This window comes from Ruditapes philippinarum, unplaced genomic scaffold (genome assembly GCF_026571515.1).
Source record: "Ruditapes philippinarum isolate M1 unplaced genomic scaffold, ASM2657151v2 ctg593_1_1_1_1, whole genome shotgun sequence".
NCBI classification, from domain to species: domain Eukaryota; kingdom Metazoa; phylum Mollusca; class Bivalvia; order Venerida; family Veneridae; genus Ruditapes; species Ruditapes philippinarum.
This window is the reverse complement of record NW_026866874.1, coordinates 13281-37443: the sequence shown is the minus strand read 5'-3', so window position 1 is coordinate 37443 and position 24163 is coordinate 13281. Positions and strand designations below refer to the sequence as shown.

General features: G+C 32.2%; 1 protein-coding gene and 1 long non-coding RNA gene across 4 annotated transcripts in view; both read left to right on the top strand.

Annotated features, from left to right (window-relative positions):
- LOC132734099 (serine-rich adhesin for platelets-like) overlaps nucleotides 1–2167 on the top strand; it is a 36250-nt gene extending 34083 nt beyond the window's left edge. Inside the window, exons 27-28 of the mRNA XM_060720816.1 lie at nucleotides 101–167; nucleotides 962–2167. Of these exons, the coding sequence (XP_060576799.1) occupies nucleotides 101–156 (56 nt within the window). The 3' untranslated portion in view covers nucleotides 157–167; nucleotides 962–2167. The remainder of the gene's footprint in view (nucleotides 1–100; nucleotides 168–961) is intronic.
- Nucleotides 2168–6074: 3907 nt separating this feature from the next.
- On the top strand, nucleotides 6075–11518 carry LOC132734094 (uncharacterized). Of its 3 annotated transcripts, none has more exons than XR_009626262.1 (4): nucleotides 6075–6313; nucleotides 8446–9300; nucleotides 10091–10196; nucleotides 11088–11518. It is a non-coding gene; the product is annotated as an uncharacterized LOC132734094 (long non-coding RNA). The 3 variants fall into 3 exon arrangements; XR_009626261.1 differs by having other exon boundaries at nucleotides 6084–8687; nucleotides 9193–9300; XR_009626260.1 differs by having other exon boundaries at nucleotides 6083–9300.
- The last annotated feature ends 12645 nt before the right edge of the window (nucleotides 11519–24163 follow it).

The window sequence follows — 24163 nt, the reverse complement described above, 5'->3', positions numbered from 1 at the left end:
CCACTGTACTGCAGCATTTATAAAAAGCAATGTACCAGGGGCGGTAACTAGAGTCACCTTTTTTGCTATGTTACCCATAATCTATTTTTATATTTTACAGGTTATGACAACCGAGCCATGAACTATGATCAAAGTTTGTCAGACAACTATCTTTGAGAACGAAAACGGTAATTTCTTATTTATTTACTTTATTTGTAGTAATTTTGTATGAATGTACATAATTATGTATGTTCTTTTGAAGAAGAATCAATAAATATCTTATAGAAAATCACATCTTGATGATGGTAGAAATTGATTGTTTAAATTTGATATCATTAGGTCCCTTCCGTAACTCGACAGGAACTGTAACACGCCATTTTTCGCTTTTATTATCCCCCTTTTCTACCTTGTCTTTGGTACATGTATGAAAGCTAATAGCGATAACGTAGCGGTCAGCTAGATACTTATAATACTTATAAATGCTATCATTTTTATTTCTCAAAAACTTTTCATTTTTGATATATAGTATTACAGAAATAAAAAAGTTATATATTCAATGAATTGGCCATATGAAGAACTATGTTTAGCTATTTGGCTATTGATATAATTATAGTGATTTAGTATGAACGTCAAACTACTACTTTGTTTAAATTTTGCTACATTTACTACGCATTACTCCACATTTATGGCTACTCTCGTCAGTTGTTGCTCTAATTCCATTATTGAAACATTGTTAAACACATGTTTAAACCTTTCTAAAAAATATTGATTTCTGAGGCAAAATGTGGCTTTCAATCAGTACAGTTAGTTTTATTCGATCGAATCAGAACCCGTTCTCCTTTGTCAGTTCTTGGACAGAATACAGATATTCTGTCCCAGGTAAGTTTTCAATGTTTCAGAGAATGTCAAAATCTCATATTATACAACCGATTTTCACATATTTATATTTGTTCATAAATTTGTATTTCTTCTGTTATTTTAGAGTCTTGGACAATATCAACATGGAAACTATTGATACCAACGCAGACTATCGTCATTATAGTAAAAAAATTCAAGTTTGACGTTGGAATTAAAAAGATCCTATATAGGAGCATTTAATATGCAATTAGAACCTTCTGAATGTCAGTTTTGTGCACAATACTAACGTTAATTAAACCGTATAAAATCTGTTTGCAACAAACATTTTTTGTGAAACATTGTTTATAAAACACACACAAACTCCCGAAAATATTGCTAGCGTTTATATAACATGGTTTATTTTCAAGAAAAAGTGCTATTTTTTATTTTATTTTTGTTGTTGTTGTTTTTACATTATACATTATGTTGTGTTAATTATAAATGGTTAAGGGTTCGTATTTCTGCACATTCATTTCTAATCATGCACTAACTTTAGTATTACATTTTATCTACTTATGTTGAATTGACTAAAAGAATTCATTGTACATGATCATTTTGACGTGTGCAATAGTAATTGTGTTGACAGTTGTTCCGGTAATGTACCAGACAGTTTAACGTTTGTCCGTCTGTCTGTGGAATCTGTCATGACTATATATATTGTGCTCATTTTCAGGATGCAGATTTAGAGCAAATTTTCACTTTTTCACTTTACTTAAGACATGATATAAGGTCAGATTCAGGCCTATTTGTTGTTTTTTTTTTCATATTATTATCATTATAACTATCATTATTGAATTAAAACATTGATGAATATTTAAAACATCTCTTATAAATAACTTTACTTCTTACATGTAAAATTTTAAAACAGGAAATATCTCTACTAAGAAAGAGTGGTTTGTGTTTTTTTATGTGTATCTTTTTAATTGGGTGGGGCCAAAAAAATCTTAAATCATTCATAACTGTCATGTTATAACAATTCATGTGAAACAGGATTTTTGTATGTGCCAGTGCTTTTTAGTATATATTTGAATGCTAGAGAAAACGCAGTATAAATGTCAAAGAGGAAAATACTGGTACCTCTTCATTGTTTTCTAAAATCATTAAATTTTTGCATACATTTACTGTCAGTATATGTTTTAATCTTAATTATTATATTTCAATCATTGAAATATCTTGACATGCTTGCACGCTGGTCGTCAAAAAAGCACCTTTTAATTACATTCATGTCTTCATTTTATCTTAATACCAGTTCATATATACTTACATATTATAAAATAAATTTTGAACGAGATAGAGTTTGTTTTAGTTTAATATGTAACCTGCGGTATGTGTAACGATTTTATGTATGTGGGCATTCAATCTTCTAAACCTGTACTCGTCTACCATGTCTCTCCTACTGGTTAATCCTTCTGCCTAGAGCTCGGTTAACCCTTCTGCCCAAAGTTCGGTTAACCCTTATGCCCAAAGCTCGGTTTACCATACTGCACAGAGCGCGGGTAACCCTTCTGCCCAGAGCTCGGTTTACCATTCTGCACCCTTCTGCCCAAAGCTCGGTTAACCCTTCTGCCCAGAGCTCGGTTAACCCTTCTGCCCAAAGCTCGGTTAATCCTTCTACCCAAAGCTCTGTTAACCATTCTGCACAGAGCTCGGTTAACCCTTCTGCCCATAGCTCGGTTTACCATTCTGCCTAGAGCTCGGTTAACCCTTCTGCCCAAAGCTCGGTTTACCATTCTGCCCAGAGCTCGGTTTACCATTTTGCCCAGAGCTCGGTTAACCCTTCTGCCCAAAGCTCGGTTTTTAGTAATTCTAAGTGCAGGATATTTGTTAAGTAAAGGCCAAGATGGATAAAACATATATCTTTTTTTTCCTTTTGCATTCAGGACGTTAACTTTTTATGATACTGTCGTTGTACAAACAGGTAATTGTTTTACCGGCGGCCCCTCGGCAGGGGTTGCAATGAATTTGTATTATTTCTGTACATGTAATTGAAAAAAATCAATATCAAATTGAAGGGCGCGTTTTTGCTTCAAAGTAATAGGAATATTGATCCTCTCGGTAAATATTGCAACATTTGTAGCCCGAAGTCAAAATACACGTGTGTGAATCTGTCAAATAGTTCACAGGAAACCGTGACGTCAAGTGTATTTTGAACACACTTATATGTAAAGAAACTACATAAACACTAGAACTAACTCTTGAGTCTCTTGTGTGTAAAAATTCACAACGGGTGTATGTTTTTTAATATACATTAACAAAAAATACAGAAAGGGTAAAATGAATAAAAAAACGAAATTATAGGTTTATTAGTACAATATAAACAGTTCTCTATCGGCTGGGAGTGTTGGCGTACTCCTGTAATCTAGCTACTTGGAGGCCTGGATTTGAGGACGGTTTGAGAGTGGGAGTACTACTGTCGCCAGTGTCGATCGGGCGTCCGCACTAAGTCCGGCATCAATATGGGACACTCGGGGGAGCCTGAGTGGTCCAGGTTGTCTAAGGAGGAACGTACCGGCCCAGGGTGGAAACACAGCAGGCAAAAGTTCCCGTGTTGTACAGTAGTGGGATAGCGCACGTGAATTGGTACCTGGCAGTAGCCCATTCAATACAGCTGGACTCAATCCTTTTACTTACGCATCCTTTTTTTTCTTTTTTACAAATTCATTTTCATAAATATGGATCCGAGATCTTTTATCGATATTTAATCGGTTTTTCCAGTGTTATTCTTTTCCTTTTGCATTTAGCAAGTTTATCAAATCAAATATGACTCGAAAATAAAGAATACATGACATTTAATGCATTTTACAGAAAGAAAATATCAACAGCAGATGGTCAATCTTATTATGAAAATCTCAAAGAGGATGAGATAGTAAGGTGAGAGGAAATATCAGTATGCAAAATGAATTTTAAGTATACAAATGAAAATATTAGTAACAGAAGATAATGGAACGTATGCAGCAGTACTGTCTTAGCTTATCTGTTGCTCTGTTATCTAGGAACCTGTTCAAATGCCGCAGATAGTTAGAAAACATTTTCATTGTGTTTGATTTTTATTAGTTTGTGGCTCTTAAATGGCTCTAATCAAAAGCTTCTATGTCAAATCTCTGGTTTGTTCCAATAAAATTGATCTACATTTTCTTTGAACATTACAAATATTTCCACAAATATGGCTACGGTGTTTATTCAAATAAAGTAGAATATACTATATACAGTGTGCTGTTACATTGAATTATTGATTTATTAATATGTAAATAATGTATCATACATACAATCTGTACCTGATTTTCTCCTTCATCCCTATCTTTCATCGTTTCATTATAAACATCTAGTTTCTCCCGCCCAATATGGCGCGGTATAATTGAATATAAAGTGAAGTTATGTAAATAATAAGTCATAAGCTATAAGTTATAGATAATAGGTAATAAGTAATACATTTTGAATAATAAATGCCCCTCCAGGGCTTCCGTATAAATGTAATGTAATATAAAACTCATTGAATGACCCAAATATGAAAAGCGTTTAAAAGTGTTTTAACCTAAATCGGACAAGAATTGCGCAAAATAGAATGTATATCTAATTAAATCTGAGAATATATTATTCCTTTGTCGATTCATATTTTGCATATTTGTTCATTGTAAGTGTACATGCAGTTTATCTATGTAAGAATGTTTTTTATGTTTATAGATTTTTGGGACATCTGTGGAGCTCCTAAAATTAAATACCTTAACACCCTTATATATGTTGGCTGAATTGTGATATTCGTGTTTTCGTCCCGCGACCCCGCCAAGCGAAATGGTACACGAATGGCACATATCAGCCCCCATACTTATATATCATTTTTTTTTTTTTTTACTTTTAAGGTTCCAGCTTCTTTCAATATTTTATTTCGATACCACTTCCCATTTTTCTTGCGTCTTAATGCTCGAATGACAAAAAAAAATCACGTGCATGTCACGTGATGGTGTGCCAATCACATGAACTTTTGAGCCTTCTGAATAATTTAGGGATAAGTAAAAAAATTAAATCATGTGACTGAGAAGTGTTCAGAAAATGTTTTGCTGACGTCTTAACGGATTTGTTTAGTCTTTTTTTTTGCGAGAATCAATCAGTGGTTATACATACAAGAATGTCCCCGAGCGCTCAAGATTTGTGGTCGGGTGATTTTCCATACACTTTACTGTTAGCTTCATATGTGTGAAGTTTGTGATAGTGGACGTGACGTGACGGAAACGAAATGAGGTTTGGAATTTTTCTTTTATTTAAGGAAGTCGAAGCGAAAATGTAAGTTATTTTAAATGAATTGTTAAAACTATAACGAAACGTGAGTTACTGTTTTATCATTTATAAGTTTTACAGGAAAATCCGGAAAATGTTATTGTCTCGCATATAATTTGTAAATTATTATATATTTTTCGCAGGTATAATCAGATAATTTATTTGACAGTGTTTGACGCAAAGTTCAATTTTTCATGTATTGAGCCTTCACTTATAAATTAGCATAAATTATAAAGATAATATACGCAATACTGAAAAATGTTTTAGAAAGACAGGAATTAATATTTGTTTTATCGATACTTAGATGGCAAAAAAATGGTTTAACTGTTTAAGTTGATATAAAATGATGTATGACTAAATGCCATTTTACTGGATTTGTGTAATGGTTTTGTCCAGCATTGTATTGGAACATTCCACTTGAAGTTAAAGGGATTTTTAATTCAAAATACTAAAAATGGGCTTTCAACAGCATACAGTCAGGTCAGACTGCACGAATGTGAAGGGTGCCCTGGCTCTATACTGGTGACAAAGGCTGATTACTGGTTCGAGCAGTGTTAATGTTAAAAATACTCGTAAATCGTAATTCATCATTATACATAATTAAAATATATTTGAGCCGCGTCACGACAAAACCAACATAATGGGTTTGCGACCAGCATTGATCCAGACCAGCCTGAGCATCCGCGCAGTCTGATCAGGATCCATGCTGTTCGCTTACAAACCCTATAACAAGTAGAGAAACTGATAGCGAACAGCATGGATCCTGATCAGACTGCGCAACCTTCTAGATTCATGCTGGTCGCAAACGAACTATGTTGGTTTTGTCGTGACGAGGCTCATTTTCTTTTCACTGTGACACTGTGGTGGTAGCTTTATAAGTTCCTTTTAACCATTATCAGTAATTATATTGTTACTATAGTTTTTGCACTATATCATTTTTATTGTAAATAATTAGTATATATATATGCGACGATTCACGAATGTAAGCCTTCAATTCCTGTTTAAAGTTCTCGTTCTTTTCTGTTTATAGAAACTAAAGGCTTGTGTTCCCTTTGACGAAAAGTTGACTGTGGTGGCAGCAAACAAGAAAGTGTCATAGATGATAATTGTGACGTCAACACATGTTATGATGATTCTTATGATGTCCATGTTGATTATATTAATGGTAATAATAATAAATCTTTATGTCCTTCAATACTGAAGAGTCACATGCTTTAATACTAGATAATAAAATATTTATAAAGTTAACATATGATATTTATCAAAATAAACAGATAATTATCTATTATTTAACTGACAAATGTTGGCAGTCCTGGACACTTTTTAGTGTTTTTTATCATTCGTTGTTCATCTATGTATCTAACAGAAAAAATATATAGTAAGGCTTGTTTGTTGGATTCATTTTACGCCTTTTCCCAACAGTATTTCAGTCTTATACGAGCGGGTAGTTTCCTAACCATCGTTCCTGGAGAGTTACACCAGTACTAGACTACCTTACTCCGTGATCGAACCCACGCCAGAGAGGTAACTGGATTTGAAGTCATCGACTCTAACACATCGACCACGGAGGCGGTTACTATTTATCGTACTAACACGAAGACTAACTTGTTAGTCAGATAGTTAACGCGATAATTATATGGTTAACTGTTGGCAGAAATATGTCACTATACATGTTGATGACAATGGCGTTTGTCCATGGTTATGTTGATGAGAACGTCCATGGGTGTGACAATGGCGTTGTCCATGGTTATGTTGATGAGAACGTCCATGGGTGTGACAATGGCGTTGTACATGGTTATGTTGATGAGAACGTCCATGGGTGTGACAATGGCGTTGTACATGGTTATGTTGATGAGAACGTCCATGGGTGTGACAATGGCGTTGTCCATGGTTATGTTGATGAGAACGTCCATGGGTGTGACAATGGCGTTTGTCCATGGTTATGTTGATGAGAACGTCCATGGGTGTGACAATGGCGTTTGTCCATGGTTATGTTGATGAGAACGTCCATGGGTGTGACAATGGGGTTGTCCATGGTTATGTTGATGAGAACGTCCATGGGTGTGACAATGGCGTTGTACATGGTTATGTTGATGAGAACGTCCATGGGTGTGACAATGGCGTTGTCCATGGTTATGTTGATGAGAACGTCCATGGGTGTGACAATGGCGATGAAATGACGTTGTTCAAGATAGTAAGCAATCATCAGGAAAAACTAGTTATTTTTAGAAACTACTTATTTTTAAACAAATGATTTTTAACTTTTCTTCATAAGTTTTTTTCAGTTTCAAAAGATGAAATTTCAAAAGGAACTTGCAATAAATCATACTATATCGGACCATGCTGGTGGAGCAAGGACATCACACATTGATTATGCAATGTAAAAAAAGCATACTTATCTAAGTGAACAACCATGCGGAAAATTTGACATACATATATAAATGGTATTGCCAATAACCGAAATTGTGTAGAATTAAACAATTTTATATGAAATGAAGATTTTTTTTTCAAAATTGAAAGCCCAAGACTATGTTTTATGTTTATGTATATTGACGATATTTTGTTTGCATTGTGTTGTTTTGGTTTCTTTCTCAAATTTTTTGAGTTTTGTGTGTGATTGGGGTTATTCGACTTGGGTTCGGTGTTTTGGTTAGTGTCTTTGTGGGAGTTGTTTTTGTGGTCATGGTAGCTTTTCTCTGTCGAAATAGTTTGTATGGTGGTTATTTCTGAATAGTTTGGGAATTGGTGGTCGATAGGACATTTGCTTCTTTCCTGAAACATTGTGATTCATTTGAAAATTGTGGATTTGGTTATATTACTCGAATTTTGTATTCATGAGTGTAAAATAATATTTCATATACATATAGTTATAGTAATCTTATTAGAGACATTTTGTGCTTTAGATGTATACATAGAACGGGCCATCTTTATTATAATATTGATGTTTTATATGAATAATGTGATATTTTTGATAATTATATTTATATATAGGTGCAAAATGCGAAATTATATTAAAGATAATATTGATTCTTTTCGAGCGTGACATTTCTAATAATGATATTGAGTTGTTGAATGCGACATTTTTATCAATTGTATACTGATTTTTTAGATGCAGAATGTGACATTTTTATCAATTTTTTACTGATTTTTTAGATGCAGAATGTGACAATTGTGATATTTAAGTCTAGTATAGAGTATTGTTTTTTTAGATGGCATAAGAAAGCATCTCTGGATGACGAAGACAAAACTAGATAAAATTACTAGTATATTTCTAAACATTATCACTTTATATTTCAGACTGTTGTTTGATTGATAGTAAAAATAGAAATAGTTTACAGAGATCATTGAAGTGACGCCCTTGTCAAATGTACCCCTAAAGCAGAAAGTGGCGGGTTGTAATTTGTCGCGCAGACGTAATCATGTACCATTTCAGACTTCCGGAATTGCAGACGACTGGCCAAGCTCTATACTGGTGGTAAAGAATAACCATTCGCTTTCAGCAGGGTACGGTTTGAAAAAGGAAAACAAAACTTTGTAATGTATGTCTTGTTTACTTTCTGAAAAATAAACTTTCGTGTCAATCAACATAGCATTATTGTCTAACGTTTCATAATGAACCATTTTAGCCCAACATTTTGAAAAACAAGTAAGGGCTATTTTAGTCACTTGGTCGACTGTTCTTGAAAAACACTTCGTTTTGCATATCTGCATACGTTTTGCGTGTAACTTCCTACCTCAGAATTTATAATGATTGTGTAACGGGGAGCATAATCTAAACACCTGTAATTCTAAAAAAGATTTTGATTTAATTATACCACTTAGTTAACTTGATTTAAAGCAGTCATGTTGAAAATAACTACTTAAGTTTACAAATATATTCTTATCAAATAAGCATAATTATGCTGAGTTACGGATCATTAAGAACATTTCAGTACTTTAAACAAAAACAAAACTTATAAATAATATAAGTTACAATTATTTTTAAAATGCTTAAAATAATTATGTAACATTTGTTCGACCATGTTACCAATACTGTTTTCACAGGTAGCAGACGACAATACATTTTGAAATGGAAAGGTGTGACCCTGTTGTCTACTACTCAATGTTGTGACCCTGATGTTATGAAATGAGGGTGATTTATTCTTGTTCCAGGTAATTAATAAAGATATTTTAAAGAAAAATTACAAGTTGTAACATTCTGTACAAATTTGAACTAAACAAAGAACAATAAATACTAAAGGTGCTAATTACATTACCTTTAACCCTGCTAAATATTTAAAATGGACTTGCCCATTTTCCAATCTGGACAAAACCATTCCACGTTTTAAGGGAAAATATGCACTGACTCATTATCAAGGGTATGCCGACTCATCTTGGCCTGCACTGGGTGATTGTGTACATTTATATTTTGTCTAAAAGTTAATATTGTACCACGCAAAATGATCAGAAAGTATTTATTACAGTACGTTACTAATTTAAAGGTTTAATTTGGTACAATATTTGTACTTGTAAAAGAAAATTAATTTCAGTTTATGCATAATTATTGTTGCTTTTCTAGGAAACAATTAACTGAACATATACTGTAAAGAACTACTTTTTTGAGATCACTCCTTTCCTTAAATTGATGTATTTACAATCTAAATTCAAAAATATACATTCAATAACATACCTGTATATTGAATTTATCTTACATGATATGATTTCGTTTTTAATTCATGAATAGGTAGCCTGCTAGCACACTTCTGCTACGGCACGTGCAGAAGGAAGGGAGATAATCATAAATGTATTACACATAAGGGAGATAAAATATATACTATTAAATGTCAGAATTATTTCTTATGTATTTTGTGATCATGATAAACTGGTGACTTTGATTGCGGCACTCCTATGACAAATTAGTTTTTAAGACATAAATAGATAAATGTTTTTAACTTTATTTCAGTATCATGATTTGAAATTAGGAAAGAACAAGATATGAAAAATAAGTCCCGGCGAACTGATCTTGGCATGTAACATCCTTATCACAGAAGTGGAACCTATTGATTAAGGTGAGGTAATAGTAGATTTTATGAATGTAGATTTGTCTGTCTCTTAACCAGTGGGAGCAAATGTTTTAAGCCTTTGTCACCAAGCCCCCTGTACACTAACAAAAGATCAGGATCAAGGTAAAGTGACCCTGATTTCATTTTCATTGTTTTATAAAGCTAAAATTGATCACATTTATAGATCGACTATTCGCAGAATTAATATTAACGTTAAATTGCATCAAGTGAGTAAAAGCTGAATGACCACTATTTTAGTAAGACGTAATTATTTGTTTGTTGTTTTACTGAATTTTATTATGTGCATTTTGTTTACACTATTATTTGAAATTTGGTTGTTCAACCCGTGCATCTGCTGTCTTTTGCACATGAAACGCAAGCGTTACAAGTGATGTGGATATTTTATATATTTTTGAACATTACTAGTAATTATTCATTTCTTTAACGCTTTCTTTGCTGATATTGAGGTGTGCAGCTTTTATAAGGTCCATTATGCCCCCAAAAATGTTTTTATTTTTATATCTGAAAAGTCTTTTATTTTTGGTGTCCTTTTATAGTTTCAAAGCAGATATCCATTGGTCATTTATCTGAACAGTCTTTTGCTTCTTGAAAACAGTTTTAGTGATTTTGTAGTTTGTATGGAAGTTAAAATACTACTGTGTTTACATGTTGCGACCTTTAAACCACATATGTTCACTTTCAGCTTAACATTCTTTTGCTTATAAGCATAACATGCTTTAAAGCATTACTTGAAAGTTATAATACTCATATTTGCCCTGCCTAATGCAGGTAAAAAAATCATTACTGAGGCATAATGTGCTTTTAAGGAAAAACAGTTCATTCGAAATTGAATACTGTTTTTACAAAGCAAATGTATCGGTGACCTTACATTTTCAGAAATATGGAACATGGTTAGTTAAGCGAGTGACGGAATGAAGAAAACCACCCTTTACAGTCGGCAAAATAACTATACTTCCGGTTTGGAACTACTGCATGCCGTTACAACATACGTGCCAAAGAGATTTCATCTACCTGATTTGGTATTTTCCTGGAAATGTCATGATCTTAATGTGTTTTTTTTCCTGCCAGATTAAGGAGAATATTACGATGTAACTGTCTTATATTATGGCATTTATGAAGTAATGAGTTGTTGCTTTTTTGGCATAGTAATAAAAACCATAATGTTACCTCGAGTGGATTTTCTACATGCGCTTGTAAAAACAACACCTTCTTAAATGCCGTGATGTGAACAGAATAGAAGAGATATTTTATTTGCTTTTTACATTGTACATCTTCTTCTATTTACAAACACATTGTACCGTCAATGTATTGTACATAATGACAATTATGAGTATAATTGCAATAATGAATAAAGCACTTTTTCCATTGTATATTTCAAGTAGTGTAATGAGGAATGTACATTAATTAAGACTTAATATGTATATACAAACATACTGTACCGTTAACATAATAATATCAAATTGGCAGAAATGAATGATGCACTTTTTTACAATGTGTAGATATATTTCAAGTAGTGTAATAAGTAACATTTGATCAGGAAGTACATAAATTAAGACTTAATATACAGTATATACAAACATACAGTACCATTAACATAATAACAGAAGTAAAATTGCAATAATGAACAAAGCACAGTTTTGCAATGTAGATTTCAAGTAGTGTAATTAGTAATATTTCATCAGGAATGTACATTAATTTTATGCAAACATACTGTACCATTCACATAATGGCAATAGCAAATTTGCAGAAATGAATGATGCACTTTTTTTTTACAATGTGTATTTCAAGTAGTGTACAAATGTAATAAGTAACATTTGGTCGTTAATTAAGAGATACTAGGCCGTACAATGAGAAAAAATAATAATTTAACAATGTCATGATCGAAACATCTATTTGAAATTTCTTATGATTTAGATAATAATTCATGTAGATAGATAGATACTTTTATTTCCTCCAGAATTGAAGTGCATGAAACAATTCACCATTTAAAAAAAACATAAATGATGAACAAAATGGTTTGAAATAAAATTAAAAAAAAATAATGAAATAAAATTCAATTAAGAACAACAATAAAATAAAACTAACAATAATGAAATAAAATAAAATAAAACAAAACTAATGAAATAAAAGAAAAACAACACTAATGAAATGACATAAAACCAATAAATAATGAAATACATAGAATAAAAACAAAAATAAATAAAATGAAATAAAAACCACAGAAACTGAAATAAGATGTAAACAAGAAAAGGAATGAAAGAATGTTATTGTATAGTTGTTTACCTTTTGCATGCTTGACCTTTAAGTGAACAGCCTTTGCCACCAGCAAAGAGTCCGCCAGTCTGCACAGACCAAGCCCTACACCGTTGGCTGACCAATTTTCAAATTTTATTTTATTCAAGTTATATTCCCTAAATTGATAATGGGCGTATTTAGAAACGGAAGTTGGATATTCAAGTAATCTTCCGATAATATTATCAAACATGTAAAGTGTTCCTTTATATTTCAAATTCATATTTTACTTTTTCTGACGACCCAAACAAATAAAAACTAGATAAAACGGTGGGGGGGGGGTGGCTACATCATTTAGCATTTTTTAGTTTATTCTATCAAATTTTACTTTACTTGCCTGTTATAATTTTAATATATAAAATTTACATATTAATTTATTTATTTATTTATTTATTTATTTATCTATTTATTTATTTGCAAATCACATCAAGTGAAAAGGGAGGCTGCTTGTCTTAAAATACATACTTATTTTATTTATTTATTTATTTGCAAATCACATCAAGTGAAAAGGGAGGCTACTTGTCTTAAAATACACACTTATCTACCCTGAAAATTCAAATTATATGAGCAGACCAAAGGAGACTTCTCTTCATTAATTTAAACAATTATAAACTGATAAAAGTCATTTTCCTGTCAGTTTACACTGCATTACCACTTGTATTTTTTCTCTAATTGATAACTCGCACACATCTTTGGTACTAACATTAACTCTTTGGGGAAAATGACTTTTAGTATGCTGTTGTAAAACTTCCAACAAATATCAATCAAAAGGTAATAAACGTAAGGTTAGTTTGAGAATTTAGCTGAAAATTTTCGAAAGCAAAAGGCATAATTTATAAGATGTTTTAATTTTCAATAGGAAGAGTAGTCGCCCTTTGGTCCTTTGCGTCATTTTCAATTTTTCAGGGGAGGTTAAACCATTAATAAATTATTAAAGTTAAGAGTTGTCTCCCTTTAGTCATTTACGCTCAGACATACTTGCGTTTTACAAATTCTTCTGCAATATTTAAATACATTTGGTTACTTTTACATCAAAAACAATTTTAAGGAACACACTATTGTCAGAATATACATGTATAGATGCTTTCTTTTTAACAAGTTTTTTAGAACTTGAAATACTTCTACTAATTATAGGATAGGTTTTTTTTTTAAATTAAAATACCATTACATGATGATGCTTTTATACATAGCACATAGAAATGTAAATAAAATAAATCATAATAATATGCGTAATTATTGTATGTTGTAATTGAGGTTGTATACCACACTTAAATGACATTATATAAATGTATATAAATATACTTATAAAACAATTTTCAAACATTGAAAAATATGTACTGCAAATATTTGTACATATCAAATGTAATCATTAAAATAAATGCATTCATTTCTTATTGAAATTTTTTGACTTAGCCTTTAAAGAAAATAATTTTTTATTGCCTCCCTTTATTTACATGAAATATTTAATTCGGTAATATCTTTATAAATAATGCTTTTTGGAACTTATAAAATTGATAAATCTTAATTTGAGCATCATATTTATAATATAAAACCATTAAAAATATTTGTTACAGTTTCTTTAAACGCTCTTAGATTTTTACTTTTGGTCAAGAACTTAGTATTATAAAAAAATAAAGATGAAATAGCCTTGCTTATAGTCTTGAAAATAACTATAGTATTTCTTAACTTACAACACTACCATATCAGGATATTTAAGTATTATGATTTGAGTCACATGTAAACATATGGTAAACAATTTGTAAAGTTTTTAATATATATCTGGAACATTTTAAATAACAACGTTTGACATTATAAATCTATTTTGTATCTTGGACACTTTGTGTTTCTAAATATTTCTTTAAACATATTTCAAAAATCGATTTCAGTTATGGGCATTATTTAAAGTATCTCAACATCCTTAGAATTCTAAACAATTCTAACAATGTCCTTTCATAGTTTGAAACATTAATATATTTGTTAAATATTTGGGGAAAAAATGAAATTAATTTGTGTCGTGGGAACTGCTTTACTATCTAAACATACATTGATAAATGAAAAAATAAGCTGCTTGAACTTCATAACTTAGTTTTAATGAAGACCACTACTTGAAATAACTTGTGGCTGGAACATCACTTGACATATCTAACTTAGTTTGAGCCTGGAACAATACTTAAACTACCTTTACATAAGTAGAGTCTTAGGAATAATTGAAATATCTTAACTTCATTTGTGTCTTGAACAATAATTGAAATATCCTAACTTAGTCTGAGTTTTGAACAATACTTGAAATGTCTTAACTTAGTTTGAGTCTTGAAGAATACTTGAAATATCATCACTTAGTTTTAGTCTTGAAGAACAACCTGAATTATCTTAACTTACTTTGAGTCTGGAACAATTCTTGAAATATCTTAACTTAGTTTGAGTCTGGAACAATTCTTGAAATATCTTAACTTAGTTTAAGTCTAGAACAACACATGAAATATCTTTTCTCAGTTAAAGTGTGGAACAATACTTGGAATATCATAACTGAATTTGAGTCTGGAACAATAATTAAAATATCTTAAATGAGTTTGAGTCTGGAACAATACACAAATATCTTTACTTAGTTTGAATCTGGAATAATACATGAAATATCTTAACTTAGCTTGTGTCTTGAACAAAACTGGAAACATCTTAACTGAGTTTGAGTCTGCAACAACACTTCAGATATCTAAACTTAGCTTGTGTCTGGAACAATACTTTAAATATCTTAACTGAGTTTGAGTCTGGAAGAACACTTTAAACATCTCAACTTATTTCATTATGGAACAACACTTGAAATATTTTTACTGAGTTTGAGTCTGAACATCACTTGAAATATCTTGCCTTAGCTTGTGTCTGGAACAACATTTGAAATATCTAAACTTAGTTTGAGTCTAAACTTTGTTTGAGTCTGGAACAATACATGAAATATCTTAACTGAGTTTGAGTCTGGAAACAACACTTGTAATATCTTAACTTAGTTTAAGTCTAGAACAACACATGAAATATCTTTTCTCAGTTTAAGTGTGGAACAATTCTTGAAATATCTTAACTTAGTTTAAGTCTAGAACAACACATGAAATACCTTTTCTCAGTTAAAGTGTGGAACAATACTTGAAATATCATAACTGAATTTGAGTCTGGAACAATAATTAAAATATCTTAAATGAGTTTTAGTTTGGAACAATACACATATATCTTTACTTAGTTTGAATCTGGAACAATACATGAAATATCTTAACTTAGTTTGAGTCTTCAAAAATACTTGAAATGTCTTAATGTTCTTTAAGTCTGGAACACAACTTGAAATATATACCTGAGTTTGAGCCTGAAACAACACTTGAAATATCTTAACTGAGATTGAGTCAGGAACAATACTTGAAATTTCTTAACTAGCTTGAGTTTGGAACAACACTTGAAATTTCTTAACTTAGCTTGTGTCTTGAACAAAACTTGAAACATCTTAACTGAGTTTGAGTCTGCAACAACACTTCAGATATCTAAACTTAGCTTGTGTCTGGAACAATACTTTAAATATCTTAACTGAGTTTGAGTCTGGAAGAACACTGATTTGATAATGGATATTTTATCTGAGTTTGAGTCTGCAACACTTGAAATATCTTGCCTTAGCTTGTGTCTGGAACAACATTTGAAATATCTTAACTTAGTTTGAGTCTAAACTTTGTTTGAGTCTGGAACAATACTTGAACTATCTTAACTGAGTTTGAGTCTGGAAACAACAATTGTAATATCTCTCAACTTAGCTTGAGTCTGGAACAAACTTGAAAGTTCTTAACTTAGCTTGTGTCTGGAACAATACTTGAAACATCTTAACTGAGTTTGAGTCTGGAACAACACTGGAGTTATCTTAACTGAGTTTGAGTCTGGAACAATACTTTAAATACCTCAAATGAGTTTGAGTCTGGGAGAACACTTGAAATATCTTAACTGATTTAATTCTGTACAAACACTTGGAATATTTTAACTTAGTTTGAGTCTTGAAATATCTTATCTTAGCTTGTGTCTGGAACAGCACTTGAAATATCTTAACTTAGTTTGAGTCTAAACTTAGTTTGAGTCTGGAACAATAATTGAAATATCTTAACTTAGTTTAAGTCTGGAATAACACTTGAAATATCTAATCTTAGTTTGAGTCTTGAAAAATACTTGAGACATCTGAACTTAGTTTGAGTCTTGAAGAATACTTAAATATCATAACATTACTTAGTTTGAGTCTTGAACATTAATTTAAATATCTTAGTTTGAGTCTCGAACAATAAATATCTTAGTTTGAGTGTGTAACAATACTTGAAATATATTCACTTAGTTTGAGCCTGGAACCACACTTGAAATATCTTAACACACTTGAATATCTTAAATTAGTTTAAGTGTTGATGAATATTTGAAATATCATTACTTTACTTAGTTCGATTTTGGAAGAATGATTTAAATAACTTAGTTTGAGTCTGGAAATATCTTAACTTATGTTATTGGAAAGTTTAGTTATAAATATTTTTGTTAAAAGTCTAATTTTAATTATATTGAGTTATATATAAGATACCAAAGCATTGGCCGAAAACAAATATTTTTTACATATTTTGGTTTGTGAATACATTTTCATTGATTATTTCAGATTTATTTTATCAACAGTACTTTAAATTCTAAAAAAGCACGCTGATTATCTATGATTGAAATGTAAGAACTGAAATAGATTGATTTGCGCATAATCATTATTTGAATTTTCAATGAGTCAAAGAACTTTACTTGATTTGCGTCCTGTATACTTTCAGTTAAAAAATAAACGTCAGTTGTATCGTAGACGAAAACTTGACATTTCATAAATTTATTTTTAAGTTGTGAACAATATATACAACATGGGAATCATTAACAAGTCTAAACCTATCGGAAGTTCGAACTCAGTTTGAGCCAAGAAATCTTACTATTTACATATTAAGTGTTTAAGTAATAGAAAGAGCACTGAAACACGAGGCTATCTGATTTGTACGAGGGGGCGTAGCCTCCGAGTATAAATCAGATTGCCGAGTGTTTTGGTGTTCTTTCTCTTTTGTATCATAGTCAAACATAAAAACACGTTCCCTGTTGTCACAATTTTAAACCCCGAGAAAAAGTAACCAATGATCGAGCATCTGAATATGATATTTCTGCCGCTTTCCCTTTCTCTGCCGTCACAATATGTAAACCCCAGCAAAAATGAGCCAATCAACGGGCATGATCTGGGGTGCGGGTAACTGATACCTGCACTCCAGTTACCGCACTGTGCATGTATATGTTTACGATTTAACTCTGACACTTTTTCAACAGAAAGGTCCCCAAACTATGATACAATCAATATTGTACCATATGCAACAGTTTTTTTTCTTTTATGCAGTTGATTGATATCATTGATTTTGTAAACAAAAACAATTACATGTATTTTTGTATGCAAATTATTTTGAAAACAATGAAAAAGAACTGGAATTGAAAAGGATTTTTCTTAACGTGTTAAGTTATCTTTTCCCAATCCATATGAATAAGATACTCAGATAGAGTAACCTCCCCAGAAAAATACAAATTGTGCTTAAAAGTATAGGGAAATCACTCTAACCTTTCATCATTAAGACAGATATGAAGAAAAGGGACAATCACTCTAACCTTTTATTATTAAACCAGGTAGAGTAACCTCCCCTGAAGAAAACAAAGGCTGATCACTCTAATATTTCATTTAAGCAAGAAAGAGTAACTTCCCCTGAAGGAAATAAGGGAAATCACTCTTACATTTCATTAATAAGCCAGATAGAGTAACATCCCCTGAAGAAAAAGGGAAATCACTCCTACCTTTGATTATTAATCCAGATAGAGTTACCTCCCCTGAATGAAATAAAGGGAGGTCACTCTAACCTTTCAATATTAAGCCAGAAAGAGTAACCTCCCCTGAAGAAAACAAAGGGAGATCACTCTAATATTTCATTTAAGCAAGAAAGAGTTACCTCCCCTGAAGGAAATAAAGGGAAATCACTCCAACCTTTCATTATTAGGCCAGAAAGAGTAACCTCCCCTGAAGGAAATAAAGGGAGATCACTCTAACCTTTCATTATTAATCCAGATAGAGTTACCTCCCCTGAAGAAAAGGGAAATCACTCTTACATTATCATTATTAACCAAGATAGAGTAACCTCCCCTGGAGAAAACAAAGGGAAATCACTCCAACCTTTCATTATTAAGCCAGAACGAGTAACCTCCCCTGAAGGAAATAAAGGGAAATCACTCTAACCTTTCATTATTAATCCAGATAGAGTAGCCTCCCCTGAAGGAAACAAAGGGAAATCACTCTTACATTTCATTATAAAGCCAGATAGAGTAACCTCCCCTGGAGAAAATAAAGGGAAATCACTCTAACTTTTCATTATTAATCCAGATAGAGTTACCTCCCCTGAAGGAAACAAAGGGAAATCACTCTGATATTTCATTATAAAGCCAGATAGAGTTACCTCCCCTGAAGGAAACAAAGGGAAATCACTCTGATATTTCATTATAAAGCCAGATAGAGTAACCTCCCCTGGAGAAAACAAAGGGAAATCACTCCAACCTTTCATTATTAGGCCAGAAAGAGTAACCTCCCCTGATGAAAACAAAGGGAAATCACTCTTACCTTTCATTATTAAGCCAGAAAGAGTAACCTCCCCTGAAGAAAAGGGAAATCACTCTAACCTTTCATTATTAATCCAGATAGAGTAACCTCCCCTGAAGGAAACAAAGGGAAATCACTCTTACATTTCATTAAAAGCCAGATAGAGTAACCTCCCCTGAAGAAACAAAGGGAAATCACTCTAACCTTATTTTATTAAACCAGATAGAGTAACCTCCCCTGAAGGAAACAAAGGGAAATCACTCTTACCTTTCATTATAAAGTGAGATAGAGTTACCTCCCCTGAAGGAAACAAAGGGAAATCACTCTTACATTATCATTATTAAACCAGATTGAGTAACCTCCCCTGGAGAAAACAAAGGGAAATCACTCCAACCTAACATAATTAAGCCAGAAAGAGTAACCTCCCCTGAAGGAAACAAAGGGAAATCACTCTTACATTTTCATTATTAAGCCAGAAAGAGTAACCTCCCCTGAAGAAAAGGGAAATCACTCTAACCTTTCATTATTAATCCAGATAGAGTTACCTCCCCTGAAGAAAAGGGAAATCACTCTTACATTATCATTATTAAACCAGATTGAGTAACCTCCCCTGGAGAAAACAAAGGGAAATCACTCCAACCTAACATAATTAAGCCAGAAAGAGTAACCTCCCCTGAAGGAAACAAAGGGAAATCACTCTTACATTTTCATTATTAAGCCAGAAAGAGTAACCTCCCCTGAAGAAAAGGGAAATCACTCTAACCTTTCATTATTAATCCAGATAGAGTTACCTCCCCTGAAGAAAAGGGAAATCACTCTTATATTATCATTTTTAAACCAGATTGAGTAACCTCCCCTGGAAAAAACAAAGGGAAATCACTCTCACATTTCATTGTTAAGCCAGTAAGAGTTACCTCCCCTGAATGAAATAAAGGGAAATCACTCTCACATTTCATTGTTAAGCAAGATACAGCAACCTCCCCTAAAGAAAAGGGAAATCACTCTAATCTTTCATTTTTTAAGCAAGAAAGAGTAACCTCCCCTGAAGGAAATAAAGGGAAATCACTCTTACCTTTCATCATTAAGCCAGATAGAGTAACTTCCCCTGAAGAAAAAGGGATATCATTCCAACCTTTCATTATTAATCCAGACAGGGTAACCTCCCCTAAAGGAAACAGAGGGAGATCACTCTCACTTTTAAATAAATCCAAGTTCAATCTGCAAAGAAATTAGATCAATGATTTGGCTCGTGATGAGCTTCTGAAAATGTCCTGCTTTTTACATAAGAAAAGAAACGTAGAAGTTATAAACTAGCAATAAACATATGGCCATTTTTATTTGACTTACTCTGCTGTGAAAGAAACCATTCATGTTAGCTTATGCATGGATTATTCCTCTTTAAGACAGCTCCAGAAAATTTTGACGCAAATACTTATTTAAGGTACAAGCGCGGGCTTGATGGCCTGTGTTATCAGGGAATAGGACAATTTCTTTTGCAAGGGTCATCTGGACAAAAATCTATTTTTATGATAATTTAAATAAAGAGTTTTAATAAATTAAAACATTAAATAAAGCTAGCTATAGATGTAGGTAAAAATATAACTACAGTCGACGAACTTTCGTTGCATTTAAACATGGCCGCTGCGATACCTTCTCGAATTGTTTCATTTCGTATATAATCAAAATAATTAAAATAATATTTCTTTTCTTTTCTTTTTGTATTGTTAAACAAAATGCATATGTGTTTCTAGGCCCAGGGCATGTGTCTAATGTTGCCGTAAATGAAAGAAATGAAAGCATATATACTAGTAGTCCAATGATAGGCCAACGAACAGCGAAGTCGGACCAAAGTATAATAGTAGTTACCCTAAGACTTCGAAACCATAAATTATATCTATCTATCTATCATAAAAATATTCGATATTCACCGAATCATTTGGGTACTTTACTTATTGTGTTTCTGATGATGTAAAATGCCCTTTTTACATTATAAGATATCTTTCAAATTCATAGCTGTATATATCTGCTCATTTTTAATGCTTGCTCTCATAGCAGTGTCTCGGTATTCATATAAAACTGACGTGATATATATGTACATATTCAACGACAAACCTCCTAAAAAAGCATATTTGTCCATGAATATGTAAGTACGTGGTCTCGGCTGTTCTGAATTTGTCACCTTGTATATGTAGTACAAGTCGAGCTCCAGACGCCTATTCGGCAGGTCTTTGGAGTCTCTTTTTGAATTTCAGAATCCATGATTGTGCGGCCACATGTTGAGGTGCACAAGCAGTGAATAAAAAGCGGCTTTCAGCTTTACGAACAGGTAACTTCGGAACAAATCTAAACATTCATCTAAGGTGCATAGAGTTGCAAATTGGCAATCAACAACATCCCAGCGAGATTCTTTTTCGACAGAATTTTGTACAAATAAGATCCTTATGTTTGATTCTATAAGGAAAACACAAAAGCCACTCGAAAGAGAATATTAAACAAAATAAAAGATAGAATTATTTATGCATTAATTACAGAAAAAAAACATGGCTCATGAATAAATTCTAACTTGACACCAATAAATAAACTTGAAAAATAGAAATGATAGTATTTTAGTCTTATTGGCCCTTTTAAAAGATAAACAAACAAAAACACAATTAAGACACTCGTAAACAGAACCACAGAATATCACCGGATATCATAACAGACTGTGTGTACGGAGGGTTATTATATAAACGACCGGCAATCTGTACAGAAGTACACTTGAATTTGATGTAATGTTCAGAAATGAGTAAGATTGGAACGCGTATGTACGATCCTGTCAAGATAGCCTATGAAACGTCACTCATTGTACTCAAATGCCCGTTGGTGCCAGAAACAATTTTGCAAAGGGGGCACCTGAGTTCTTTCTCCACCAGTAAAGCTGAAGAGTCGCCATAATGACCTACACTGTTTCTGTGCGACGTAAACCCCCTACCCCCACCCCCTAAACAGAAAATCAATTCAAATGAGACATGCTTTTAAATTTATCATTTCTTACAGGATGGAATGTCATTAACAGTATTTGATTTAAATACGTAATAAATTAAATATATTAATTAGTGTGATTACATTGTGCTCCTAATAGTATAAATATCACCGATGCACTATGTTCGTCTTAATCCAACTCTTCAAAATATCGAAATGGAAACTTTTCAATATACATCAAAACAATCTTCTCAATTAACAGATATTTCTACTTTTGGTTGAATAGAGGTATTAATAAACTTACAGTATTTTAAATATTTCAAAGAAAATAATTGTATTAATATCTCTCCGTTTTGTCTAGAAAATTTTTGTTTCGCTTGCGTTTTACTTTGAATAGCTTTTATACAATTTTTCTGCGTTATACTCAAGTTATATGCGATAAGTTAGAGTATTGAGAAAAATCATTCGACATTTTGTCCCGTTGCGTATTTTAGTCAAACCCAATGAATTGTGGGTAACTTCTGTACATGTCTGGGAAATCCAACTTTCATTTTTGCATCAAAAGCTAATGTGGAAAATACATTTTTAGCGTAATTGTTGTTAAATGGTTGGTTCAAATGTAAGTTATTGCTATTTAAGTTATAGTATTGTGATTTGTGTGGAAATTTGGTTACATTTTCACAGACATATAGATCTATATACAATATATATTTAGCTCCATGACATTTTTTTTTGGACACCAAATTACCTGTAGGGCCTCAGTGGAGTAATTTCATTTCTTCTCGCTCACGGTCGTCCGAATAAATCACTTTCGTATTGTTCTCTGTGAGCGAAAGGAAGATCTCTGAACAGTATAGAAATAATGCAAATAATTTGATATTAAATCATCATAATCATTATTTTGGAAAGAAATTATCAATCATTTATGAAAAATACGTCTACAAACTGCAAAATCATTATAAATTTCAATTAAAATACTATATTTAATATTTTATAAGTCACTTTCGTATTTTTCAGTGTGAGCGAAAGGAAGATCGCTGAACTTGAATATAAAAATCATGCAAATAAATGGGGTATAAATCATCATAATGATTATTTTTGACAATAAATTTTATTTAATTTCTGATAATATACGTCTACAAACTGCAATATTAGCAAAAGCTTTAAATGACAATTCTCGCGAGACTCATTCACGTGAGATTAGGCCAAAACAAATTGGTCTTGTGGTTCCAGTAACCTGACCGACCCTGTATTTCCGCACCTGACCTAGAACATTTTATTGCAAAAATGGAGTATCCTATATTGCATAATTATATCTGACATACAGTGAAATTTTAATGAAATACTAATTAAAAAGAATGTTTTTTCCGACCTACCTACCCTATTATTTTTCAGCATGTTATACCAGAACCTCAAGATCATTTTGTTTTGGCCTTCTGACGTCAAACACAGATGATTGGAAGAGGGTTATATATATATATACGATTGTGTTTTGAAAATTGGATAATTCATTTAAAGAAAAGAGGACAATAATTGGATATAGTTATATATCAAGGGGGAGAATCACGCCGTTCGTTACCCAAACAAACAAGATGGCGGATGCAGCCAAAAAGTAGGTTTTTCCCTTTTGTCTCTGAAATTCGTGATGTTCTTATGTAAAGGTACATATAACAACCTTCTCCACAATTTTCCTGGCACACAGGATTTTATTTCATGATGTTTCGTCCCGTACTTCATCTGTAATGCGCGTCACCAGATTCGAAGCGAGAGAATTTTCCACCGGTTTGATCGTGGTAACGTATGGCTTTTTCTCTAAAATTCACTGTTTCGTTCACATATATGTATATTAACTGAAACCACTGACTTTAAAAAGTTGTAATATGTTGTCAAGTAAGCAATAATGCCCATTCTGGCGAGATTTACTGCTGTAAATATTAATATCGGGGCATTTTCTGGAAATGATAACGTATGGCGCACAAAATATCAATGATAACGTACGGCGCATTTTACTACTTGGTGGATTTCCATTTGTCCAATCAGCTGATAATGC